This window comes from Lepidochelys kempii, chromosome 10 (genome assembly GCF_965140265.1).
Source record: "Lepidochelys kempii isolate rLepKem1 chromosome 10, rLepKem1.hap2, whole genome shotgun sequence".
NCBI lineage: Eukaryota > Metazoa > Chordata > Testudines > Cheloniidae > Lepidochelys > Lepidochelys kempii.
Window position 1 is genome coordinate 60245603 of NC_133265.1, and position 24378 is coordinate 60269980.

Here is a 24378-nt window from a genome sequence, read left to right on the forward strand (position 1 = left end):
AGGAGTGGGTATTGAGCTATGTTGAAGAACAGCTTATGAACTGGGATTGATTGGAAGTAAAAAAAAATATATATATTTAAAACCAACCTTGTAACATTAATAAATAGGAAGCTATTTGTGAAAATATTGTGCAACTTTTTGCATAATCATGATATCTAGAATCCCTAAGACCTCATTCACAAGGTGCCACAAGTACTCCTTTTCTTGTTTTAAAAGGCACTCAAAGGAAAAAAAATCTACTTAAAATGTTTGTCTTTGTAACTGACATATACCTTGGATTATTTAAATAAAAATAGTTGGTAAATCTGTTAGCAATCCATCATTAATGCAATTTTATTTTTTGCAGGTCACTGCTCTTCCTTTTTTTCAGTTTCACTTGTGTCCCTGGTGCGTGCTACTTTTAAGTTCTCTTGCACCAGCTGCAATGTATGTGTTGCATGGAAATACATTATTGTCACTGGCATTTTAAAATGTTATGAACATAGTTCCCTTTAAAACTGGGAGCAAGTGGATTGTACAACTTCTAACAAAACCTAAGTATCGATTGCCTGACAATCCTCTTAAATAACATCGCAAACAAACACCAGGAAATTGTGGGCATAATCCTTCAGTTCCTATGCAGACCAAACATCTTTTGAAGTCAATGGGAGTTCTATCAGCAAAGAGACTGTAGGATTATGCTGGTCTCTTGTTTCATCACGCAATTCCCACCTGTCAGGGTTCCCTCCCCACTCTGAACTCTAGGGTACAGATGTGGGGACCCGCATGAAAGACCCCCTAAGCTTATTTCTACCAGCTTATGTTAAAAGTTCCCTAAGGCACAAATTCTTTGCCCTTGGAGGGTACGCTGCCACCACCAAGTGATTTAACAAAGAATCAGGGAAAGGAGCACTTGGAGTTCCTATTCTCCCAAAATATCCCCCCAAGGCCTTACACCCCCTTTCCTGGGGAGGCTTGAGAATAATATCCTAACCAAATTTGTACAATTCTACAGGTGCCTTTTCTGGAACTGAGGAAGGATAGTAATTACTGCTGTTATAAAGTCAGGACCAAAACTTAACTGGCAGGAGCCCAGTTTGTTTGTGCAAAGTTCCAATTGTAATGAATGGGAATTTACCCAGAGTTGGGATAGTCGGATCAGGCTCCAGATTGGAGTTCATTTGTAAACATACAGTTGTACCAATTTAACGAGAGGTCTTTTTTTCTTTTAGTTAAAGCAGAGCCCATTTTGTTTATAGATATACTTAATTTAGTTTAAGAGTGGTTTATTTTGATTTAGTTTAATACTTTATTTTTTTTATTTTTTAACAGCTACGCTAAACCAAAATAAGCCACTCTTAGATCATATTATGTGGGTCCAGAGGCAAACTTGCACTGGTTTAACTAAGTTTGTCTAAAAGCACATCTTCAGTTAAAACAATGCAAGTTTAGTGTAGACAAAGCCTAAAAGATGCTTGCTTTTTTAAATGTAGGGAAGTGGACCATTCTGGGCAATTTTTATGCAAATTAATCTGCAAGTACATTTCTTGTGTAATCTGATGTTTAACTTCACTGGATTCTAGTATGGTTTATTTGTTTCTAATTTATTTTTCTTCAGCATTTTAATTCTTCATTCTTTGTTTTTAGCCATTTCTGCATTTGAAGTCCAACCACTTTCAATTGAGGTCCAAGAAGGTGGAGTGGCTCGGTTTGCTTGTAAAATAACAGCAAACCCTCCTGCCGTAATCACATGGGAAGTGAATCGAACAACCTTACCTCTAGCCTTGGACAGGTATGTAGATTTTTTACATTTTGGAATGATATTTACTCTGTGTGCTCATTTTGAGTCTGTCATTCTTAAAACCACAGTATGAATGGAGAATCTTACCCTTTCAATGCCGTTATTGATAACAAAGCACTAACTGCACTATACCCCAGATGTTAACATCTCAGAATCATTAACAACCAGAATAACATTATATGTCTGACACAGAAACTGGGACTGCAGTCCAGACTTTCAGAATAAATAAATAAATCCTGGCACCACTTAATCATGTGAGTAACTTTTATATAAAAGAGTAGTCCCACTAATGTCAATGAGACTACTTATTTCCATAAAGTTACTCACATGAATAAATATCACAGAACTGAAGCCTTATTTAACCATTTTCTCACTCAAAAGACACCAACAAAGGAATAGAAAGCCCATCTATGTTTATTTTTAAGGATTTTTTTTTTAAGTTTCAAGATACTCACTGGACTGTTAATTAATCAAACAAATTATTAGGAGATTGTGAGAAGTGGAATCATCAGGAAATTGCTGCCTTGCGCTACTCGCTATAGAATGAAAAAATTGAGCCATCTCTGGCCTGGAGCCATGACTAAAGTAAAAGGGCGATGTGTAGTCATGGGGTGCTGTGCGGGTGGGCGGGTTTGGCTGCTGGAGCAATTTGAATTGGAGGAATTTTTCGCAAGTGGTATGTATGAGGTTTGCTGTGAGAAAGCTAGTGTTGGGCATACTTTTCCCGACAGGTATGATAAAGAATTATGGTATCTGGGTAAATTGGGCTGGAACACTTAATACTATTGAATTCCTTCTCAGTAGTGCTTTTCCTTTGACCTGATCATCACTTAACTCACAGCATGCTCCCAATAGATTTTTCTTTGTCCCCCTACCCCTTTCTTTGCTGCATTCTTCCCCCTCCTCCCCCCGGCAAACTTTCTACTTCACCAGATAACTCCTGTTGACTGTCTGTGTTCGCTCTTCCCTGGTTGCAACAGAGGGAGAAAAAGGAGAAGAGTTGGAAGCATAGTAGATGCAATTACAGGCAGCATGGAGTGTGTTTCTCTAGAGATCAGATATTCACTTGAACTGGAAATCACCACTGAAAACCAGTTAACGTTTTTGAAAATATTTGACTATGAATCCTCAGACCCACCAATCTGAGAGTAATAGGCTGAATAATGAGGGGTTTGTCTACACTAAGGGCTTGTCTACACTACCTGCCAGATCGACAGGCAGTGATCGATCCAGCGGGGGTCGATTTATTGCGTCTAATATAGACGCGATAAATTGACCGCTGAGCGCTCTCCCGTCAACTCCAGTACTCCACCAGAATGAGGAGCCGCAAAGCAGAGTTGACGGGAGAGCGTCAGCTGTAGACTTACTGCAGTGAAGACACCGTGGTAAGTAGATCTAAGTATGTCTACTTCAGCTACGCTATTCACGTAGCTGAAGTTGCGTATCTTAGATCAACCCCACGCGGTAGTGTAGACAAGCCCTAAGGGTGCCGAACAATGTTTACAGGTAAATTCCTATGCTTTCATCAGTGGGGGATGGGGCATGGAGCAGATTTCCCTGATAGATCATTGAAGGTAAGGAATACAGAGAGGTGAGTCATGTGTTTAGAAGTTTTTATGAGGTTCCTGCCAGCCATTTTCAGACTGATGTGGTGATTGCTCTCAGATAAGTCAGTAAATTGTGGTCTGTGTTCTTTTCTACAATAAATAGAATATTCATAACTATACTGTATTTTTGTTTTCCTGACAGGATAACTGCTTTACCAACAGGAGTTTTGCAGATCTATAGTGTTGAAAAGAGGGATGCTGGGAATTATCGATGTGTTGCTACAACTGTAGCCAATAGACGGAAAAGTGTTGAGGCAGCACTACGTGTTATTCCAGGTACACATATATAATCCCTTCATTTAACATCTTCCCCATATTTGATAGCCTTGGACTTAATAGAATCTACAAAATACAAACATGCCTGCAGTATAGTGCTCTAATTGTCCTTGATGCATGTATTCTGAAAATGACCCATTAGCTGTGGAAGTAACAGCTCCTTTTCCCCACAAATTCTTCCCCTCACCGTCCTCTTGTCCTTTCCTTAATATACATTATTAGCAACATCACAATTAAACAATGTGTTTCTGTTGTAATTTTAACTTTAGGCATGACCTTTAAGCTGCCTCATTTTTAACATATGGTTATCATGGTTTATTTCTTGATTGATTGGATTTTCATATGATCCTTTGGGTTTGAATTTAATCCTGTGCATCATCTTTGTTTTTTAAAGCCTTAGACTTGAAGCCATTCCAGAAGCCAGCCATTATAGCTGGTCCTCAGAACATTACAGCATCTCTTCATCAGACTGTCATCTTGGAGTGTGTTGCTACAGGGAATCCAAAGCCGATCATCTCATGGAGCCGTTTAGGTAGGCATTAAAATGTCAACAATTAGGTTATTATTTGGGTTTTGTGTATGCCATGGATTAGTGGAAAAGGTTGGGATGAGTGAAATAAGTGAAAAGCATTCTGCACAATCTTTCCACAATGTTGTAAATAAGCCTGCAGGTGTTTTTTGGCACTTAGGATTTACATACCTCCTGCTGTCAATTCTGCGCTGCCCCTGGTATGATATTGACAAGGTGGAGCATGGGATGACCTTTGGGGACTTTGTGACTATAGTAGACTCAGTGGTGGAGTCAGACAGATTTGAGTGGTTATGTACCACAAAACAAACGGTCCTGCAAATTCTGCCCCTCACCTTCCTCCGAGGAATATACAAATGCCATTTGGGGTTCAAGTCACATTGAGCCTTAATCTGCCCCTAAGTAGAATGAGTGGGAAGAAGGGGGGAGGGAATTTTGCTGTAACTAATATTGACAAGTAAGTCTCACTCTTCTACAAGAATACGTTTTATTTCTTCCCTCTGCACACATGCCTAATGTTCTTTACCAATAAAAAGGAAATATAGGGCTGTGTTGATAGAAGACCTGGTTTACAAATTAACAAAAGTGGTGCTTCTGTATTTCACATCTTCTAAGGGTAGGTTAGATAAATAGAGATGTGTTTGAATGAGCCTGGAGACATATAGAAAAACAAATAAGGAAAAAGGAAAAATGATGGTTAATTTAATAGGATTTCTGCATCGTGTCTGCTGGGAGGTTTATAGAAAATATGTGGTGATCACTCCCAATATAACCTACAAGTAGTTGAATTCTGTCTCTCTGTGAAAAGCATGTGGACGTTACTTGGGATGAATTCGGTCCCAGCCCAAGGCAGGAAGTAAAAAATGCCAAAGGACAGGATGTAAAAATGTGCCCAGTAGATTGCATGGGATCCTGGCAGTGAATTCAGCAAACAGGCAGAACTTCAAATATATACTAGAATGGATTATACATGTAGGCCAGTAATAGTAAAGTACATGCACAGGCAAACCAAATAACAAATGGAAACCTATATAAACTCATCTATGAATTCCCTCTGTATCTTTTCAGCATCGGATATTGCCCCAGGCTTTTGACCATATAGCATGTAGATTAGATTAAATACTCACTGGGGAGCAACATTGTAAAATAACTTTTCCTCTCAAATAGACCACAAGTCCATTGATGTCTTCAATACCCGTGTCCTCGGAAATGGGAACCTCATGATCTCTGATGTGAAGGTGCAGCATGCTGGAGTTTATGTCTGTCGAGCAACTATTCCAGGCACACGGAACTTCACAGTTGCAATGGCAACTCTCACTGTATTAGGTGAGCTTGCTTTGAATTCCACAGTGTGCCAGAACGGCCTGCTACTATGTGAAATTTTGTTCTGTACTTGATACTTTAGGCCAAATTCTACCCTCTGTTATACCCATATAGCTATATGGATTGCAGTGAGGTCACACAGTGAAATGGAGTTACTAGATAGATGCGTTAGTGCCATATACTGGTAACTTAAGAATTGTATGGCAGCTTGCTTGCTCTTAAAGACAGTCAGATGTAATGGAGTTTTTACACGTTTGCTATTGAAAGATTAATTTTCTAACAGGAAAAAAAATATGGCAATGTGTATAAATATATGTAACTCATGTGAATGCTTCATGATCAGCATTTTATACATTGGACTTAATATGATATGCACTCATACATGAACTAATATGAAAGTCTTTACTTTCATATGTTCACTTCACACATACAACTTTAAAAAAACAAAAGACATGCTATATGTGTATGTGAAACACACGTGCTTTTCACATGGAGATGTCCACATGTACTTCACTTCGCCTGAGTCGTGCTTCTTATTCTCTTGGTTTTATTCACACCTTAGACCTTTTGTATTTTTTATTTTTGCGTATTATTTACCTGTAGCACCACCTTCATTTGTGGAATGGCCGGAAAGTTTAACAAGGCCCAGAGCTGGTACTGCCCGTTTTGCATGTCAGGCAGAAGGAATTCCAGCACCCAAAATGTCATGGTTGAAAAATGGAAGAAGGATACACTCCAATGGTAGAATTAAAATGTACAACAGGTGAGATTACCATTACATTATAATTTATGTCATGAAATATACAGTAGTTATAAATTGTTGCTAAACAGGAGAGAACAGAGTTTTCAGGTCAGTGAATTACAGCTTTCCCAGGTTCATTAAAGTATTTGGAAGTAAAATTAAACATTGAATCTGTCTTTTTATGACAGTAGGCAACTACTTCTTGGAACACAAATAAACACAAATTAGCTTATACATAAATACCACAGCTAAAACCTTCTGTGGATATAGGTCCAGATTCTGATCTCTGCTATACCTGTGTAAAAGTGGAGTGATTTCATTGACTTAGTGGAGTTAATCCAGATTTATATTGGTGTAGCAGAGATCAGAATCTGGCCCATAGTTTGAACTCCTATTTCATTAACTTAGAGTGAGAAACTCTTATTTAAAAAATAAAAATAAAAACAAAGGTAAAAAATACTATCAATTACAAAAGAGAAAGTACAAAGTTACTAAAGAGCAATTTTAGTAATTTTTTTAATAAAGTGAGCTTGTGAACATTTTTTTCTTTCTTTCTTTTTAATTTCCCTGACTTTGTAGGGCACTAGCATTGCAAGTCTGGGTGCCTGCATGAAAGTTTTTGAAGAGCACCAGAAGAGGCTAATTTTTATGACTAAATATAAATTTATGTTAAGAAAAAATGAACACAAAATGGAGTATGAGATATTTAGAGTAGATTCCTGGAGCAGGGGCAAAAGCCAAGTTGTGGCTTGCATTACATTGAGCTAAGTTATTGTTAGACATGATTTTTTTTCTTTTTCTTTTTAAATTCAGTAAATTGGTGATTAACCAGATCATTCCTGAAGATGATGCCATTTATCAGTGCATGGCTGAAAATAGCCAGGGGTCTATCCTATCCCGGGCCAGATTGACTGTAGTTATGTCAGAAGACAGACCCAGTGCTCCTTGTAACGTCCATGCTGAAACAATGTCAAGTTCAGCAATTCTGCTAGCTTGGGAGAGGCCACTCTATAATTCAGAAAAAGTGATTGCGTATTCAGTGCACTACATGAAAGCAGAAGGTAAGCAGTGTCAGTCTGAAGTGGATTGTGTAATATTTGTTACAGTCTCATGCATCCAGGGTTTTCTGCAGTAGTTCATCATAGGAAGAGTCTGCCAATAACAAAGATCTCATATGTTAATTTTGGGGATAAATCACACGCTCCCACAGAACAGCCAGGTTAAGATGGTAAACTCTACATGCTTGACCCTTCAAAGCTTCTGGCAGATCATTTCATTCATGGGGCTGGGTACATGGCTTACCTCTCCACCTTCAGGATGAAGAATATGGCCTTCATTGCAGGCAGGAGCATTGGTACAGCAGCCCAGTGCCTCCATGTTACTCTCTTTTGGCTTTTCATCTCCCATGGAAACAGGAGCGTCTGCCAATTTTCCCTCCCACATGTATGCTAGGCTAGGGAGCATACACCACAGAAGTAGGGTTCATGTAAGGGCATGTCTATATGAACACTGGGGTGTGAATCTGCCTCCTGCTAGCTTGCTGCATGCTAATGGCACGTCAGCACTGCAGCAGTGGAGCTGTAACAGTACAGCTGTGCTGAGGTAGGACATGTGGTGAAGATGCTCTTGCCAATGGGGGAGAGCTCTCTTGTCAGCATAAAAAACCTACCTCCGCAACCAGCATAAGCTGTGTCGGTGGAAGAAGTACTCCTGCCGACATAGCGCTGTGCCCACTAGCGCTTACATCAGTGTAATTTATGTTGCTCAGGGGGGTAGAATATTCACACCCCTGAGTGACATAAGTTTTGCTGACCTGGGCAGTAGTATAGACATAGCCTAAGTGTCTGTGTGGACCATGCTGCTGCATGGTAAAAGTTCCCTGGTGCACTTGATCAGTTGGGAGTAGATCAAAGCACATTACAGAATACGTACTGCTTGTAAGGCTAGTGCAAGGTACATTTACATCCCACCTTGCCACAAGCTAAGTGGTCATACAGACAAGCCCTAAGATAATGCTGGCCCAGTGGTTTCACAGGGAGTAGCTTTTCCCCAGATTCCTCTCTCTACTGCAGATCCCCAAACTCATGGAGTTTGTGCAAAGGGGCTTCTATAGGGGCTAGACTGAGAGGGGGACAGTTAGTGACCAATTTGCTCTACTCCCTTCCCTTTGATAGAATTTTACCCGCAGGAGTGGGTTTTCCTCTCCTTTCATCCCCTCCTTGACTAAAGTGAAGGTATGTCAGAATCATAGAAGATTAGGGTTGGAAGAGACCTCAGGAGGTCATCTAGTCCAAACCCTTGCTCAAAGCAGGACCAACACCAGCTAAATCATCCCAGACCCAGACAGCCCCAGTGATCTTTGTAACGTCCATGCTGAAACTGTGTCAAGTTCAGCAATCCTGCTAGCCAGTATCAGAGATTTTAAAATTTGCTGAAATAACTAATTATTTAGAGGCTCTGCTGTAGCCTCTAGAATGTTACATCCTTCCTTTATAAAAAAGCATAGTTAAATAGGGAAGAAGGATGTAACTAGACATTTTCACCTGTTTTTATTCTCTATGATAGTGTCTGACAAGTGACTTGAAAATTAGTTATACTGCAGCCTAGTTTAATCTATGCACCTATCTCCTAGCTGTGACTCAGTTTTCTAAGTGGAATGATTGCTTTTTCTGCTTCTGTTCAGCAACTAGTTTATTCAAGGGCAGGATTGCAGATGCTTGGCTCTCCATGTGGAATATCGCCTTGCCATCTGGTAGGCAGAAGACAGGAAGGACAGCATAATTACTCTAATACTGATGCAGGAATAGCTGTCTTTGCTTTTGTAAATGGGATGTTCTCAGGACAGGAGATGATTTTGTTTGAAGGGAGGAAAGAGCCTTAAAAGATAAGAGGACAGAGAATTGATGAAGTTCAGGAAGTTCCCCTAAATTTTCAAAATTGCTGAGGAATTAGCCACACAACTCCCATTCAAATTAAATATGAATGTTAAAGTCATGCTATATAATCTATCTGGGTACTTATATGGCCTCCATTACTGCAGTATGTGAGGGCCTGGGTAACTTCATGGGGAACTGGGAAGTAATATCGTACTGAATATTTGTACAGGAAGTGCACCAGCTGAGTAGCTCTTTGAAGAGATGTGTATCCGTTATCCAGCCCCTGGTTAACTGAAACTCTTACTTATCCAAAGGTCAAACATGTTCCAGAGTTTGAAGCTCACCTGCTGTGATGGTACACAGCTGGGTGGTACACAGCTGGGTGGCCTTGGGAAAGCCAAGTGAGCCCTGAGCTCTGCTGGGCCTGTTAGTTCAACTGTCCAAAGGGCTTGCTCATCCCTCCAGACCTTCATGTAATAGCCTGACTGTGTGGAAGGCTGTTGTTTAGCTTTCATATAGATAACCCCTAACACTTACCGGTGTATTTTCACTGGGTAACTTCAGCTATGGAAACCGAAATGTAAGTAGAATGTGTGCTTTTTTTACCATCTTGTCACAGCCCTGCTCCAGGTGGGTAGCACCTGTGGACCTGCACCTGTGCGGAAAAACACATTCAGGTTTTTTTAGAGTAGAAAAAGCATAAGGGTTCAGAAGCGTCTGGGGTTGTACTTGCTTCAGATACAATTGTTCTCCCAAATGAAAGTGTGTGAAACCATTTGAGAACAGGTTACTCCACATCACAGATATTAATCAAAGCCTGAAAAATTGCCCTGAAAAGCTCTGCTTTCATGAGTGTGTGTCATATCAGGCAGTTTGTATTGTTACAGAAGCAGCTGTATATGTGTGTGCCCATACTGCACAGAGAGAGATGTAAGCTAGCTGTTAATAAGGAAAAACAGATGGCTTGATAAGTCATTGAGCCTATCATATAGCTAGGGAAGTGACCAGCATGGACTGGACTGCTGAGAGCTCACTTGTTTATATCTCAAAAACTTAAATTCTTTCTGCTGTTCATTGGAAAGAGGAACACATGCCTATAGTAGACTATCACTGTTATCCGCATCCTACCTTTCTCCATTCTCCCTGTTTGTTATGCTTACTTATGGAATCTTAACTTGGCCCTGATACTGCAAAGCTCACAGACGGGCTTGATTTTAATGGGATCAGTCATGTTCTTGAAGTTGCTCATGTGCGTAAATTATTGCAGGATCGGGGCACTAGTGTATAAATTCTTTGCAGCTCTGAGCTCATTGGAGCCTCTGGGCTTTACTAAAATAAAATAATTAGTAATCATGTGAAACCACTTTAATCTCCTTCTCTTGTTTTCTTTTGCTATGTTTGCTCAAATTGTATGTTGTGCGTACTGGCATAAAAATCCCACAGGAAAATATTTCATACATACATGCAATATAATGCATACTATCTTTTTATCGTAATGTTTTTTTCTGTGTTTATATAGGTGTGGGTTTTTAAGCTTTTCTTAATTAGCAGAAGGATGGAATTTCACATTAATGGTTAGTGTAAAAGTAAGCAAGTCATCCTGTGCTAAAATATCCAAATGAAACAATTTTTTCAGATGGAGCTCTCCTAAATTAGAAGATAATCAGGATCTCATAAACTCTAGTTTAAACAGAAAGTAATATTTTATAATGCACTTAATCATATGCAGTTCCAAAGATTTCCCTCTTCACGTTCACAACATTGTAGGTGGTTAAAAACAAAAGATCCCTGCATTCTTTGTTTAATTCCACAAAAAGTCTAACATTTATAAAATGCACTCTCAAAACTGCCTCAATCTCCTCTTGCCCCCAAAGTTGGTTGAAGAAACTAACAGGTGTGTTTTTTGTATTTTTAAAAGCAGAATATTTTACATTCAAATCAGGGGTCATGGTAGCAAGAAGAATACGAGTCTGATGAGAATACATGTTGGAGTGTGTTAATTCCTTGTTAGTGATTTAGAAAAGGTACAAAGGGGATACTGATTGTGGTGGAAGGCAAGCCTTGTTCTCTATTATGGCTGTTTCATTAGGACCTCCACATGAGGCCTAGCAATCCATTCAATGAAAGAACAAGTCCTTTTAATTTGAGCTCAAGGATCTTGTTTAGCAGGTCAGAAATCGTGACATGCAATTCCTAATTAACAAGCCGTTAACTAGTCTGTTATGAGATGGTCATAATCTTGTCTAATTAAAATGCTATCAAGTTAATTCAGAAATGTGGGAAAACTTAATGGTGGAATTTGCCTTTCGTTTTGTTTATAAATTCAATTGTGAAGAGGAGGGGCTGGCTCTTAGAGAGTTTTGATTAAGTTGACATGCATTTGGTGTGAATTGTTTGTTAAGCACAGCAGCTTTCGCCAAACTTTTTCTACTTTGCAGCTTCTCTGTATAGGAATAAAGCCCGACAAAGACAAGGCCTGCTCTATACATTGCTATGCATATTTTAATATGAATTGCTGAGAATTTTTTTACAGCTCATTAAGGAGCAAAACATTTTTGAAGTTCATTCTGTACCAATCCCGTTGTCTTCTTTCTGAATTAGAGAAAAACGCATGTCAATCAAATTTAATAGAATTCCCAGGGCTAAAATGAGATCCTTTGCAGAATGACTTCTTTCTGTTTGTTTTGTTTTTTTAAACAGAATGGAGCCTCACATTCTTCAGTCTAATATATGAAGGCTCTGTAAATAGGTTTTGAAAAAACACACTGGTTCTAAATAAGTAGAATTAAAGATTAGCTACAAATGATAAGGTTATTAGAGCTCGTCTGTTGTGTTACTGTACATTGGACACAGTTTGTTGTGACTAATTCGTGAAAAGATTTTGGAATAGATTAATGCAATTCAGCATCTTTTATTCAGAAAAAATCCTGAACCACTGTAATTTATAGCAAGACACAGTTACTTCCATGCACAAAAGAACTACATTGTAGGATTTTTATTTTTAAACAACCTTTAACTTGCATGACCACCATCCTGGCAGCAATGGATCATCTTGCGTTAAGAGACTGACAGCAATTTTTGTTTCTGTTAACTTCTTGTTTTATTCCAGGTTTAAATAATGAAGAGTATCAAGTGGTTATTGGAAATGACACAACTCATTACATTATTGATGACTTGGAACCAGCCAGCAATTACACGTTTTATATTGTGGCCTACATGCCCATGGGAGCCAGTCAGATGTCGGATCATGTGACTCAGCACACCCTTGAAGATGGTAAGTCAAATAAATATTGTAGAGCAAAATATGCATAATTATTTATCTATTTAAAACAGATGCGCAATCCTGTGCCACTGACATCACTGAAAGTTTTGGGTACATACAAAATTGAACTGGCCACTGAAATGAATGAGGATAAAAAACATGCTCTATTACAAAGGGTATATGTATTTTATGCTGAAAGAACATCCTTCTTCAAGTGCTGGTCCCTCTTTGTATTCCACTGTGAGTTCACATGCGTTCGAGTTTGGAGAATGCTTGCAGATAGTGTCTGTTGGTCTGCACTTGTGCCCCTGCTCTCCTCCTGCTTTGCACTGAGGGTATAAGGGGTGGGGTGGGGCAGACCAACTGCCTCTCCAGTTCCTCCATTCTGCTGCATGACCTGAGTTGGAATCCTCATGTCTTTTCACTTTTTTCTGTAAATATATTCAAAGTTATAAATTATTCTTAGTTATTTAGTGTTAGAATCCACAATGGGGAAGTGCACTGGGAGACCAGGAGGGGACTTAGATTATGCTGAGGATACTGGGCTTAAACAACCTTCATCTCCTGCCCCTGCTTTTTGGTCAGCGGTGACCACCAGTGCTGCCCCAGAGAAGCAGATATCTCAACTAAATGCGGTATCTGCCACTCTTTTTTCCCAGCAGAACATGACAGGCAAGGTAGCTTGGGCTTTCAAAGTACCTTATGGAGCCCTCAATGAGGCCCTAGTCAGACCCAGGCTGGGCAGACCACCCTGAACAGTGACCAGAGTCAGCAAGGAGGGCACCACTGGTACTATGTCTGACTCCAGAGTGCAGGAGGGGAAGGAACCTTTGGCTGGGCCCCTAATGAGAGTAAGGAGCACGCTCACAAACAAAACCAGAGTCCTCTAAGAGAAGAAATCCCTCTCTGACCCTGTACAAGTCGGGTGAGCCTTCATGCCCAAGCCATTAGGATTTAGGCCCTTCTAACCGCATGAGCATGTTCAAAAGACTCATAGGAGCAAGACTCCTTCAGCACCAGCCTCTGCATCATCTTCAACACCGACTGCGGTGTCACCTAAAAATAAACGCTGGTCCTGAAGGAGTGGGAACTGCTGGTACTGTCAAAACTCACAAGGTCGGAGACTCATTCAGCACCATGGCCCCTTAAGGAATCACTATCTACACCTACTGTGATGGTATGGAGTGAAAAGATGCAACCTCTGAAGGTGCTTGTGACTTATACCTTTCCAGAGAATATCTTTGTCCTCCCGGACCCAACGTCTCCCTCGTTATTGGGACAAATCCTAACCAGGGAGACACACACACCTGCAGGAATCCAGGATTTTGAAAGAAATCTATCCTTTGTCCCATCCATTAGTAACAGTTTCTTCCCAACAGATCCACCCGCGCAGCCAGTGGACCCAGATCTGACCATTGCATCTCTAGGAGAGTTCTCTAACCAGCTTCTCTCCCACCCAGGCAATTCAACCCAGACAGGGGATCGAAAATCTCCTGGAACTTGCCTTGCCCAATACAGACAGGAGATGTGTGGCTGGATCCAATGCCTTGGGAACCATCACAACCTGCTGTTGGCCCCTCCTACTGGCTTGCTTGGGACCTTTGGAACCATTACACACATTACCTGGAATCTGTCCACTCCAACAGGAAGTCTTACCTCCCCTTTCCTCTAAGGGGACAGTCTGAACTCATGGAAGAAGGGGAAAACAAGCTGGTACCCCTGGTTCTGATGGGTATCATCCTCGTCACCTGATGAAATGGTCACTCCAGCCTCTCTGTCTCCTCCTGCTGATCATAGGCAGTTCCAGGAGCTCTTACAGAGGGTGGTAGAAGAGCTTTAAAACTCCTTAGGGGAGGTGCAGGACCGTCAACATAAGCTCCTAGATATCCTGCAACCTACAGGCTCCAGACGGGTTGCATTCCCAGTAAACGAAGCCATACTAGAACTGGCAAGGGCTGTATGACACAAACTGGCTACCTATGTCCCTACCCTCAAGAGGGCTGTCAAGGCTGATTCCTCACTCTGGCACTTCGAGTGCAGAAGGTGGGGGCCCACAAGGATTCTAAAAATTAATACTGGCTACTCCAGGCTTGTATTAAACTCCCAAGGTTACAGCTTCTCTCTGACCTTGGATGGGTAGATGCTGCCACCATCCAAGTGCAAAAAAAAAAAGCTTTGAGAACCCAGGAAGGCACACTTGGGAATTCCTTCCTGTGGGGTACCCTCAAGCCCTTTCACACATCCCCCTCCCCCCTAGTGAAGAGCTGAGAAAGAAAACAAAGGAAATGAGCTGTTGCCACCAGCTAATTAAACAACATGCACAAACCTCTTAGGACACAAAAATCCAATCCTGTTCTTAAAAAAAGGTAAAATTGTTTAAAAACAAAAAGAAAGAAAATACATTTGGAACTTAGGCTTTTTGCTCGATTTAAAAAAAACAATTACAAGGATTAAGCATCAAGATAGCTCTCCTGAGGCCAACTTAAAGTTTACAAGCAAAACAAAAGCATCTGGGGTTAGCACAGAGGAAGCCAGAAGCCATGAAGAAATAAAAGAGATAAACCTAATCATGTCTTCCTAGACATTTCCTGATCTACTTACATATCTGGGGTTTCAAATGAGTAGTTTCCAGGTATGATCTGGTGATCTTTCATACCTGGCCACAGCTTTTTCCAGCATAGTTCCAGTCCTGTCTCTACTCTCTGGGAGTACAGCACAGACAGACAAAGGGGAAGTTTTTTCCCCAATTTTAAAAAGTTCTAGCCTTCCCATTGGCTCTTTTGGTCAGGTACCCACTCCCTCCCTTTTACCTATGGACTTTTTAACCCTTTACAGGTAAAGCAAGTAGAGAACAGCTACTAAGAGGGATTTTATAGCTAACTGTCTGGCTGGGAGTCCATAAAAGGGAGCTGCCCCTCCCTTCATTTATCACAAGGGCAGAGAAGCAGTACTTTGTCCCAGCTAAGGGAGTAGAGTTCTGGTTTACCCACCTTGCCCTGAACTCCTTGGTGGTTCAGGCAGACACAGAAAGATCCAGGCAACACAACACCCAAGCGCCATCCTCTCAGATAAGGAAGCCAAGTGGTTATGGGGAGAATGGTGTTTACATCTGCCAGCCTCCAGTTTAGAACCTCAAAGTATCAGGAAGACAGGGCTCAGTTTCAAGCCCTTATTGATGAGAGCAGGCTAGTGGCCAGAACCGCTTTATGAGCTGCAGTTGGTGTGGCTGAAATGGCATCAAGATCCAGGACAACCAGCATTTTGCAGTGTTGGAAATCATGGCTACGCTCTTTGGGGTTTCCTGGGGAAGTTCAAAATACACTTGAGGACTCGCCTTATGATGAGACAAGTCTTTTCAGTGAGAAGATGGATGAGTGTTTGCACTCCTTGAAAGACTCTAGGGCAACCCTCTACTTCCTGGATATATATACACCTGACCCAAAGAGAAATATAATAAACAGCCCTACAAACCAAGGTCTTTACCACAACCCTTCTATCACCAGCATTCCTATGAGCCACCTCACAAATAACACAAAATGCTGAGGTCAAGATACCCTGCACCTACCATTTCAGCCACAGCTACCCATCCTCACCCTCCAATCAAGATATACTTTTTGACATGATGCTATGGAGCTGTGAACCAATACTGATCCCATCTCCACATGATTCTGAGATCCATTTCAGGGGATACCTCGCAAAATTTTCCCACAATTGGGTGACAACAGAGGCGTGCTGGACGTCATCCATTCCAGATTATCAAGTTTCTCTATGCACCTCCTCCAAAACGCGTTTCCCCATCCCTTTTCAGGGATCACTCTCATGAAGGGATCTTCCTTCAACATGTACAATCTCTTCTTCAGTGAGGAATAATACAGCACATACTTCCTTGACATCAGGAGAAAAGAATTCTATTCAAAATATTTCCTAGCACCAAGAGGAAAGGAGGCTTGAGACCTATTCTCGACCTGTGTCAATTCGACGTTTTTATTCACAAACTGAAATTCCACATGGTTACATTGGCATTAATAATACCATCCCTAGAAAAAGGCACATTGTTCACGGCTCTCAGTATGAAAGTTGCATACTTTCATGTGGCTATTCACCTCTCAGTATTCCTTACTGTTCTGTGCCATATGGCATCATGTACTTATGTGATGCCATTTGTCAGACTCCACCTCTGTTGCTGGCAAGCTTGGCTCTGAACACTATATACATCGAGCGAGCACAGCATGAATACCATAGTGACAATTCCCTTTGAGGTGAGGGCCTCTCTGGCATGGTGGAAGGACCCTGGACATGTTGTATGGAAGTTCCCTTTCTGTCCTCCGCACCTAATAAGATGATAATTACAGATGCTGGGGAGCCCACATGGGCCATCACAGAGCACGAGGCACGTGGATGCCTCGAGAAGCCAGAATGCACTTAAATCTTCTGGAATTGAGAGCAGTACAAGAGGCTTGCAAAGCATTCCTACCATTCATACATTCCCAGCACATCCTGATAATGTCAGAAAACATAACCACTGTTTTCTAAATAAACAAGCAGGGACGGCGCGCTCCATCCCCCTCTGAATAGAAGCAGTCAGCTTATGAAACTGCTGCATACAGAACCACATGTCACCCTATTGGCAGTATACCTCTCGGGAACCCAGAATTAACCAGCAGACAGCCTCAACAGGCATTTTGCCACTGATCACGAGTGGGAGTTACATGATTCATTAGTAAATAGTATCTTTACTCAGTGGAGAACCCTCATTTGGAACCTGTTTGCATCTCAGGCAAACAGGAAGTTCAACATATACTGCTACAGGGGAGCTGAAGGTCAATGCTCCATGGGCAGTGCCCTCCTCCTTCCTTAGATCATTTTGGTTATGCTTTCCCTCTCATCCTGCTACTATCTCAGGGTCTACAGAAGATTTGTCTAGACAGGCCACAAGTCATCCTTGTGGCCCCCAGATGGCCCAGGTAATTCTGGTTTCCAAGCCTCCTACAAGTGTCATTCCGTCCACTTATCAGTGTTTGGAACTTTCCAAATATCTTGACCCAGCAAAATGACAGGGTCAGGCAACCAAAGCCCAATGATCTTCATCTCATGACTTGGTGTTTGTTTGGACATTGAGTCTGGAACATTCTTGTCCTGAAGCTGTGCAAATCATTCTTAACAGCAGAAAAGACTCCATCAGAAAATGTTACCTAGCTAAATGGAAACGTTTCTCTGCTTGGGCCTAACAAAACCATATATACAATCATAGAATCTTAGAAATGTAGGGCTGGAAGGGACCTAGAGGGATCATCAAGTGCCGCCTCCTACGTTGGGGCAGAACCAAGTAAACCTAGACCATCCCGGATAGCTAAGTTCCCTGTGAGCTGTGTGGCACACTATTCAGCACTATGCAGGCGCTCAGGGAACCCGCCCGGGGACCTGCTGGGGGAGAGGTGCCTCTCCCCTGGCCCCAACCTAGCCCGGCCCCCAACCTGCCATGGCAGCCCCCCGGCCTCAACTATGCCACAGCCTGGACCTGCCGCAGCTGGAATCGGGAGGCCTGGGGCAGCCTGGCCCGAACCTATCGCGGGGCGCACCCTCCCTGAACCCAGCCCTGGTCCGAACCTGCAGGGGCCGAGGGAGGGGTGTCTATCCTGTGGCCCCAGCCCTGGAGATGTCGCGGCGGGGAGAGGTGCCTCTCCCCCCCAGCCCAGGTGCTGCTGCGGGGAAAGAGAGCTGAGGGGAGTCCTCTTTGCCCACTGTATCCCCGGAGCACCCTCCTACACCCCAAATCTCTCATCGCTGGCTGCACCTCAAGCCCACACCCCCAGCCGGAGTCCTCACACCCCTGCACCCCAACCCTCTGCCCCAGCCCTGAGCCCTCTCCCACGCTCTGCACCCCTCCACCCTATCCCCACCACATGAACTTTGTTATGTGCACCGATATGAAGGTGATGTGTCACATATCACCTCCATATTGGTGCACATAACAAAATTCATTCTGCACCTGGGGGGGGGGGGGAAATTAGAGGGAACACTGCCTGATAGATGTTCTTAAAAACCTCCAGTGATCGAGATTCCACTGCCTCCCTTAGAAGCCTAATTTCCCTTATAATAAGAAAATGTTGCTAATATCTAACCTAAATCTCTCTTGCTGCAGATTAAGCCCATTACTTGTTGTCCTACCTTCAAGGGACATGGAGAACAATTGATCCCCATTCTCTTTATCACAACTCTTAACATATTTGAAGACTCTTATCAGGTCCCCCTTCAGTCTTCTTTTCTCAAGACTAAACATGCCCAGTTTTTTAAACCTTTCCTCATAGGTCAGGTTTTCTAAACCTTTTACCATTTTATATCTAAACCTTTTAATCATTATTGTTGCTCTCCTCTGGTTATCTCCAGAGGCAGTTCAAAATAGCAGGAATATCTACTGTCGTCTTACCCTCAAAACAAAGTGCCTTTTCCCTAGCTCTCTGTAGGTTCACCTGGTGGCAATTAGGGCGTCACCCAGCCACAAACAGTTTTTGGATCTTTACCCATCAGGTAACAGCCAGGTGTCTGAAATGTCTGATAGAACCTCTCTGCCAGTAAAGAACCCCTCACTGGGACATGTGTATCTCTCATTTTGTTAGCAGCGAGAGATTCATTGTTTGCTCACACAGAATCTGTATTGTTCACAAACATCTGAAATGATCAGATATGTAACCTAAACTGTATATTCATTGCATTTTCTTTAGCTTTGAATGGAAATCCATTTCTACCTAAAAGGATATATTAAAAAAAAGAGGGACTTTTATTCTTTGAGTGGAATGTGCTTATTGCAAAGATCTCAAATGTTGAGAAAAAACTCTCTCCCTATTTCCTTTGCTGTTATCTAGTTAACATGTGCCTTATTGCTGCAACAAAAATGTGCTCACTTTGGACCCAATTCTGCAAGATGCTGTTACAATCAACTCCTATTGAAATTAGTAGGAGACAAAGTACTGAGCATCTTCTAGGATCAGGTTTATTGTGGTCACTATTGTATACAGAAGGTAGAAATATAACCAATTTCACGTTATTTAAAAAATAAATAAATTGGATTCACCAGACTTTCTTTGGCTGGCAGCCTAATAATATTCTAGGGAAATTTTATTGAAGGGCACAGTAATAAGACAGTTGCTTAAGGGTTTTGTGTTTTATATGTTATGGTTTTTTTTACGTACATCAAGTTTTCAAAACTTTATTTCCTTTATTTTTAGTTCCTTTGAGAGCTCCTGAAATCAGTTTGACAAGTCGAAGTCCCACAGATATTCTCATCTCCTGGCTGCCTATCCCAGCCAAATACAGGCGAGGCCAAGTGGTCTCGTATCGTGTATCTTTTCGCCTCAATGCAGAAAGCACTATCCAAGTTCTGGAGCTTCCAGGGACCACAAATGAGTATCTCCTGGGAGGCCTGAAGCCTGATAGTGTCTACTTGGTTCGTATTACTGCAGCGACGAGGATAGGCTGGGGAGAAGCCTCTCTGTGGACTTCCCACCGGACCCCCAAAGCCACAAGTGTGAAAGGTGATTCTCTTTTCCTAAAATTCCTTGGATAAAAGTTCAGTGTGGGCCTGGTCCAGATCTTATTAAAGAAAACGGAAAGACTCCAACTGACTTCAGTGTGGACCAGACCACTGTTAGAAGTTCTGCATTTTTATTTAGTGAATTTCAGATGATGATTTCCTGCCATGTTGTGCAGATTTGAAATACAATGTTTTTCTGGGTGGGGGAGAGAGTAGGTGAATTTTTTTTGGAGTGCTGCAGCAGATATTGCTAAGACCCTCGTTTTGTGTGTGGAATCTCGAGAGCTCAAGCTGCTTAACCTACTCGGTGTTTCAATCAATTAATTAATTTAGATCAGTCTTGCTTCTGAGACACAATTTGATTTATACCTAACTATTTTAATTAATCTGTACTACGTGGGGCCTTTTGCATGGTGTTGACGGCAAAGAGCTGATCTGTCACTGTGTTGGTCTGAGTTCTTTTCATATTTGATATATCCAAGTTTGACATTTCATTTTATGGGGCATTAAGCCATGTTTCTAAGCCAGAAGCAGCTCAAGCATGTTAGCATTTGGCCTCCTTAACAATGATGTTGAAGTCTCTTGCATAAATATAATTTAAAAAATGGAGTGCGAAAAATTGTGGTTGCAAATCAGGGGATTTACACATACCAGCTGTGCATGTGGCTACTTGAAGTGCATACATCAATATAGTCACATTTGTGCCTATATTTTTCTGCATATGTCAGTCAGCCTCATTTTTTGATCCATTAGTCCTCAGTCTGATCCAGTGTGTTTTACAGTAGTGTAAATCAAGCTTATTACTCAGTAATAACACTTATGAAAGCACTAAACTTCAGCAAGAATATGATATTCAGAAACTTGTAGGTTTTTGTGTAAAGGTTTATTTCTTAAATGTACTTAATGAGGCAGTAGCCTAGATAGACCATATTTGATATTGGGTGATGTAATCATTTATTAAATTCTTATGCTTGGGGCAGAGGGGAAGTAGGAGGTTATTATAGAATCACAGAAATGTAGGGCTGGAAGGGACTGCAAAAGGTCTTGACAAATCCATGCTGGCTATTCCTTAGAACTCTGTTATCCTCTAGGTGTTTACAAATTGATTGTTTAATAATTTGTTCTAGTATTTTTCCAGGTATTGAAGTTAGAATTCCCTGTTCTAGAATTCCCTGGATCCTCTTTGTTCACCTTTGTAAAGATAGTACTGTGTTTGCCCTTCTCCAGTCCTCTGGGACATCATCTGTCCTCCATGAGCTCTTGAATATAGTTGCTAACAGTTCCAAGATTGCTTCAGCTAGTACCTTAAGTACCCTAGGATGAATTTCATCAGGCCCTGCTGATTTGAATACATCTAACTTATCTAAATATTCTGTAACCTGTCCTTTCCCTATTTTGGCTTGCATTCCTCCCCCCCTGTTGTTAATATTACTTTTGTTCAGTATCTATCTGATCACTGTTAATCCTTTTAGTGAAGACTGAAGTAAAATAGTCATTAAATAAACACCTCAGCCTTCTTGATGTCATCAGTTATTAGCTCTCCTTCCGTGCCTATTACTCAGTAGAGTAGATGACTTACACTTCCCTATGTCTTTCTCTTCCTCCTAATGTATTCAATTCTTCTGATTGCCTTTTATGTCCCTTGCTAGGAGTAACTGATTTTGGGCCTTAACCTTTCTGGTTTTTGTTCCTACACGCTTGCGTTATTCTTTTGTACTTCTCTTCAGCAATTCATCCATATTTCCACTTTTTATAGGTTTCTTTTTTGATTTTCAGGTCATCCATATTCTTCCTGGATCACTATTCTTCCTATCTTTCCTTTACATCAAGATAGGTTGCAATTGTGCCTTTAGTATTGTCTCCTTGAGAAGCTGCCAGCTCTCCTGAACTCCTTTATTCTTTAGAATTTCTTCCCTGGGGACCCATTCCTCCCTGTTGGTCAGAATCATGTCTAAAATGGCTGTCCACCTGTACATTCTCCACTTTCTGAAAGAAAAAGAGTTGTCCCCAATACATTCCAAGAACTTATTGTAAGTTTTGTATTTTGCCATATTACTGCTCTAACAGATATCTGGGTATTTGAAGTCTCCCATTATTACCATGTCTTGTGTTTTGGATTTTTCTGTTGTCTAGAAATGCCTCATCCACCTCCTGTTCCTGATTTGGTGGTCTATAATAAACCCCTACCATTATGTCATCCCTATTTTTCCCCCTTTTATCTTTATCTGGAGACTTTCAACTTCTCTGCCTTTAACTCTCTGCCTTCTGCATCTCAGAACAAGTATATATATTCTTGATGTATAATGCAACACTTCCTCCTTTTTTTCCCTGCTTGACCTTCTTGAACAAGCTATCAATTATTCCAGCTCTGAATAATTTTAAAACATGAGTAGTGACTGTTTCATTTTTATAGATAGACACCAAAGTTTAATCTGGACTTAATCTGTGCTCAGTCAAATGCATCTTGTGGGGACTTTAGTTTAAAACAAAACTAAAATAACCTAACTCAAAGTTTAATTCTCCATTATAAAAATGTTAAATTACAAAGTGACCCTTTCTCCAAGATAGCCCAGATTGATATGCTTTTAGATAGGTGGCATAGATAAGGCTGGCCTACATTATACAGTATCAATTATACAGCTGGGCTGGAACCAGAACCCCAGTTCTGAGTAATCTTGAGCTTTGGGGTTTGAAATGCTGAATCTTGAAGAAATGTGTTTGCAAGAATTGTTTATTTCTAATATGTAAAAATATATAATTTCTTACCTTAGCACCAAAGTCTCCTGAGCTGAGTTTGGAACCACTGAACTGTACAATCATTACAGTGAGGTGGCATCAGGACTCTGAGGATACAGCAACTATTGAAGGGTACAAATTGTACTACAAGGAAGAAGGCCAGCAGGAGAATGGACCAATTCTACTGGCTGCCAGTGACCTTGTGTATACTCTCAGTGGTTTGGGTGAGTACATGCATTAATTGTCTAACACTTTGTCAGGCAAAAATGACACACTCCAGAACAGTTGCGGTAGAAAATCAAGTCAAATGACATCTAAATAGGAGCTGAAAGCTTTTTTAACTTTTAGGATCATACCATAACATTCTGTACAAGGCAGCAAGATTAGGTTAGACTACTTATTTCCCCCGTAATAGGAATCTTAAGTGTGAGCTACATTGCTGTCAAACTAATCCAGTTCTTGAATATATATTTACCAGCTTTAAACAAAATTAGGTAAATTTGTCACCGTGTATAATTGGGAATATAAATTTGCCAGGTCATTTATCAGAACCTTTGAGGCTGTCAGTTACTAAAACAGTTTTGACCAGCAATCTATAAGGAATACAAGTCACTTTCTGAATGGTAATCTGCTTTTATATCTCTGTAACTGGTCTATTAGAATTGAAATATTACTACAAAGGATCGAGGATTGATCTCTTTACTATTTCTAGCAATGTATTGACCACCAACAGTTGGCTCAGTATAGTATAGTTTTAGTGCCCAATCCTGCAAATACTTGCTAGTAGGCATGCTTACTACCATGCATCATCCAATTTGTAACATAAAGCATTTGCAGGATTGGGTATGGAAAAGAAGACACGGGGCCTGATCCAAAGCCTGTTTTAAATCAGCTAGAGTCTTCCCACTGATTGATCTTAGTGGGCTTTGGATTAGACCCACAGTTCCTTCCCTATAGCGCTTATAGTCAATGTCAGTCATAAACATGCAGTTCAAACAAGCAAAGTAGACGCATAGGTTGAAGGTGCCCCTGTTTGTTTACGCAACAGGGGGATTCAAATTTTCTTTAAAGATGTGATCTATAGTAAAATCTGCAAAATCACTGCAAGGCTTGACACTTCATGTTCTTAATGTGTCAAGATGGTTTACTTTTACTTCGGACAGGATGGAGAATTAATCTTGACTAAATTATCAAAATTGACCTGTAGTCTTAACTAGGTCAAATGGCCTCTGCTATAGATAGCCCAGACGTTATGTTAAGGAGAGACTGAGGAAAGCATCCTGCTCTGTTAACTGGACAACTGACCATCTGCAACCACTTCTATCCAGAGCATCTGGCAGCAGCTGACTGTTTAACAGAGCAGTGAGACCAAAAGAGAGTAGCTTAGGAGGAGATGGTGTTTCTGGGTCTTAAGAAGTAAATTCTTTTTTTTTTTTTTTTTTTTGGGGGGGGGGTCTTCTCATTATGCAGTTGACAAAACTATATTCCAAACACATGTAAACTCTAAAGGACTGTGTAGCCCTTTTCACATAGAATTTCTTCGTTCAACAATTTTCCTCTGATCAGATGTGTTTCGAAGAATGGTGCAAACAAAATATTTCCCCCCCCACACACACATTTTTTCCATTAAGGTATCATATCTGATGGTTTCTTTTACTAATAAGCATTTAGGGAGAAGTGGAAACTTCTTAGACCAATCAAATCTGCACATGTAAA

At 41.1% G+C, this 24378-nt stretch overlaps 1 protein-coding gene across 1 annotated transcript in view; it reads left to right on the forward strand.

The window, feature by feature from the left end:
* The window catches only part of PRTG (protogenin), a 112552-nt gene that overhangs the window by 46819 nt on the left and 41355 nt on the right, over window positions 1-24378 (forward strand). The window contains exons 3-11 of the mRNA XM_073361472.1: window positions 1627-1771; window positions 3530-3663; window positions 4058-4195; window positions 5360-5518; window positions 6119-6278; window positions 7071-7318; window positions 12243-12407; window positions 19622-19927; window positions 22698-22886. Of these exons, the coding sequence (XP_073217573.1) occupies window positions 1627-1771; window positions 3530-3663; window positions 4058-4195; window positions 5360-5518; window positions 6119-6278; window positions 7071-7318; window positions 12243-12407; window positions 19622-19927; window positions 22698-22886 (1644 nt within the window). The remainder of the gene's footprint in view (window positions 1-1626; window positions 1772-3529; window positions 3664-4057; window positions 4196-5359; window positions 5519-6118; window positions 6279-7070; window positions 7319-12242; window positions 12408-19621; window positions 19928-22697; window positions 22887-24378) is intronic.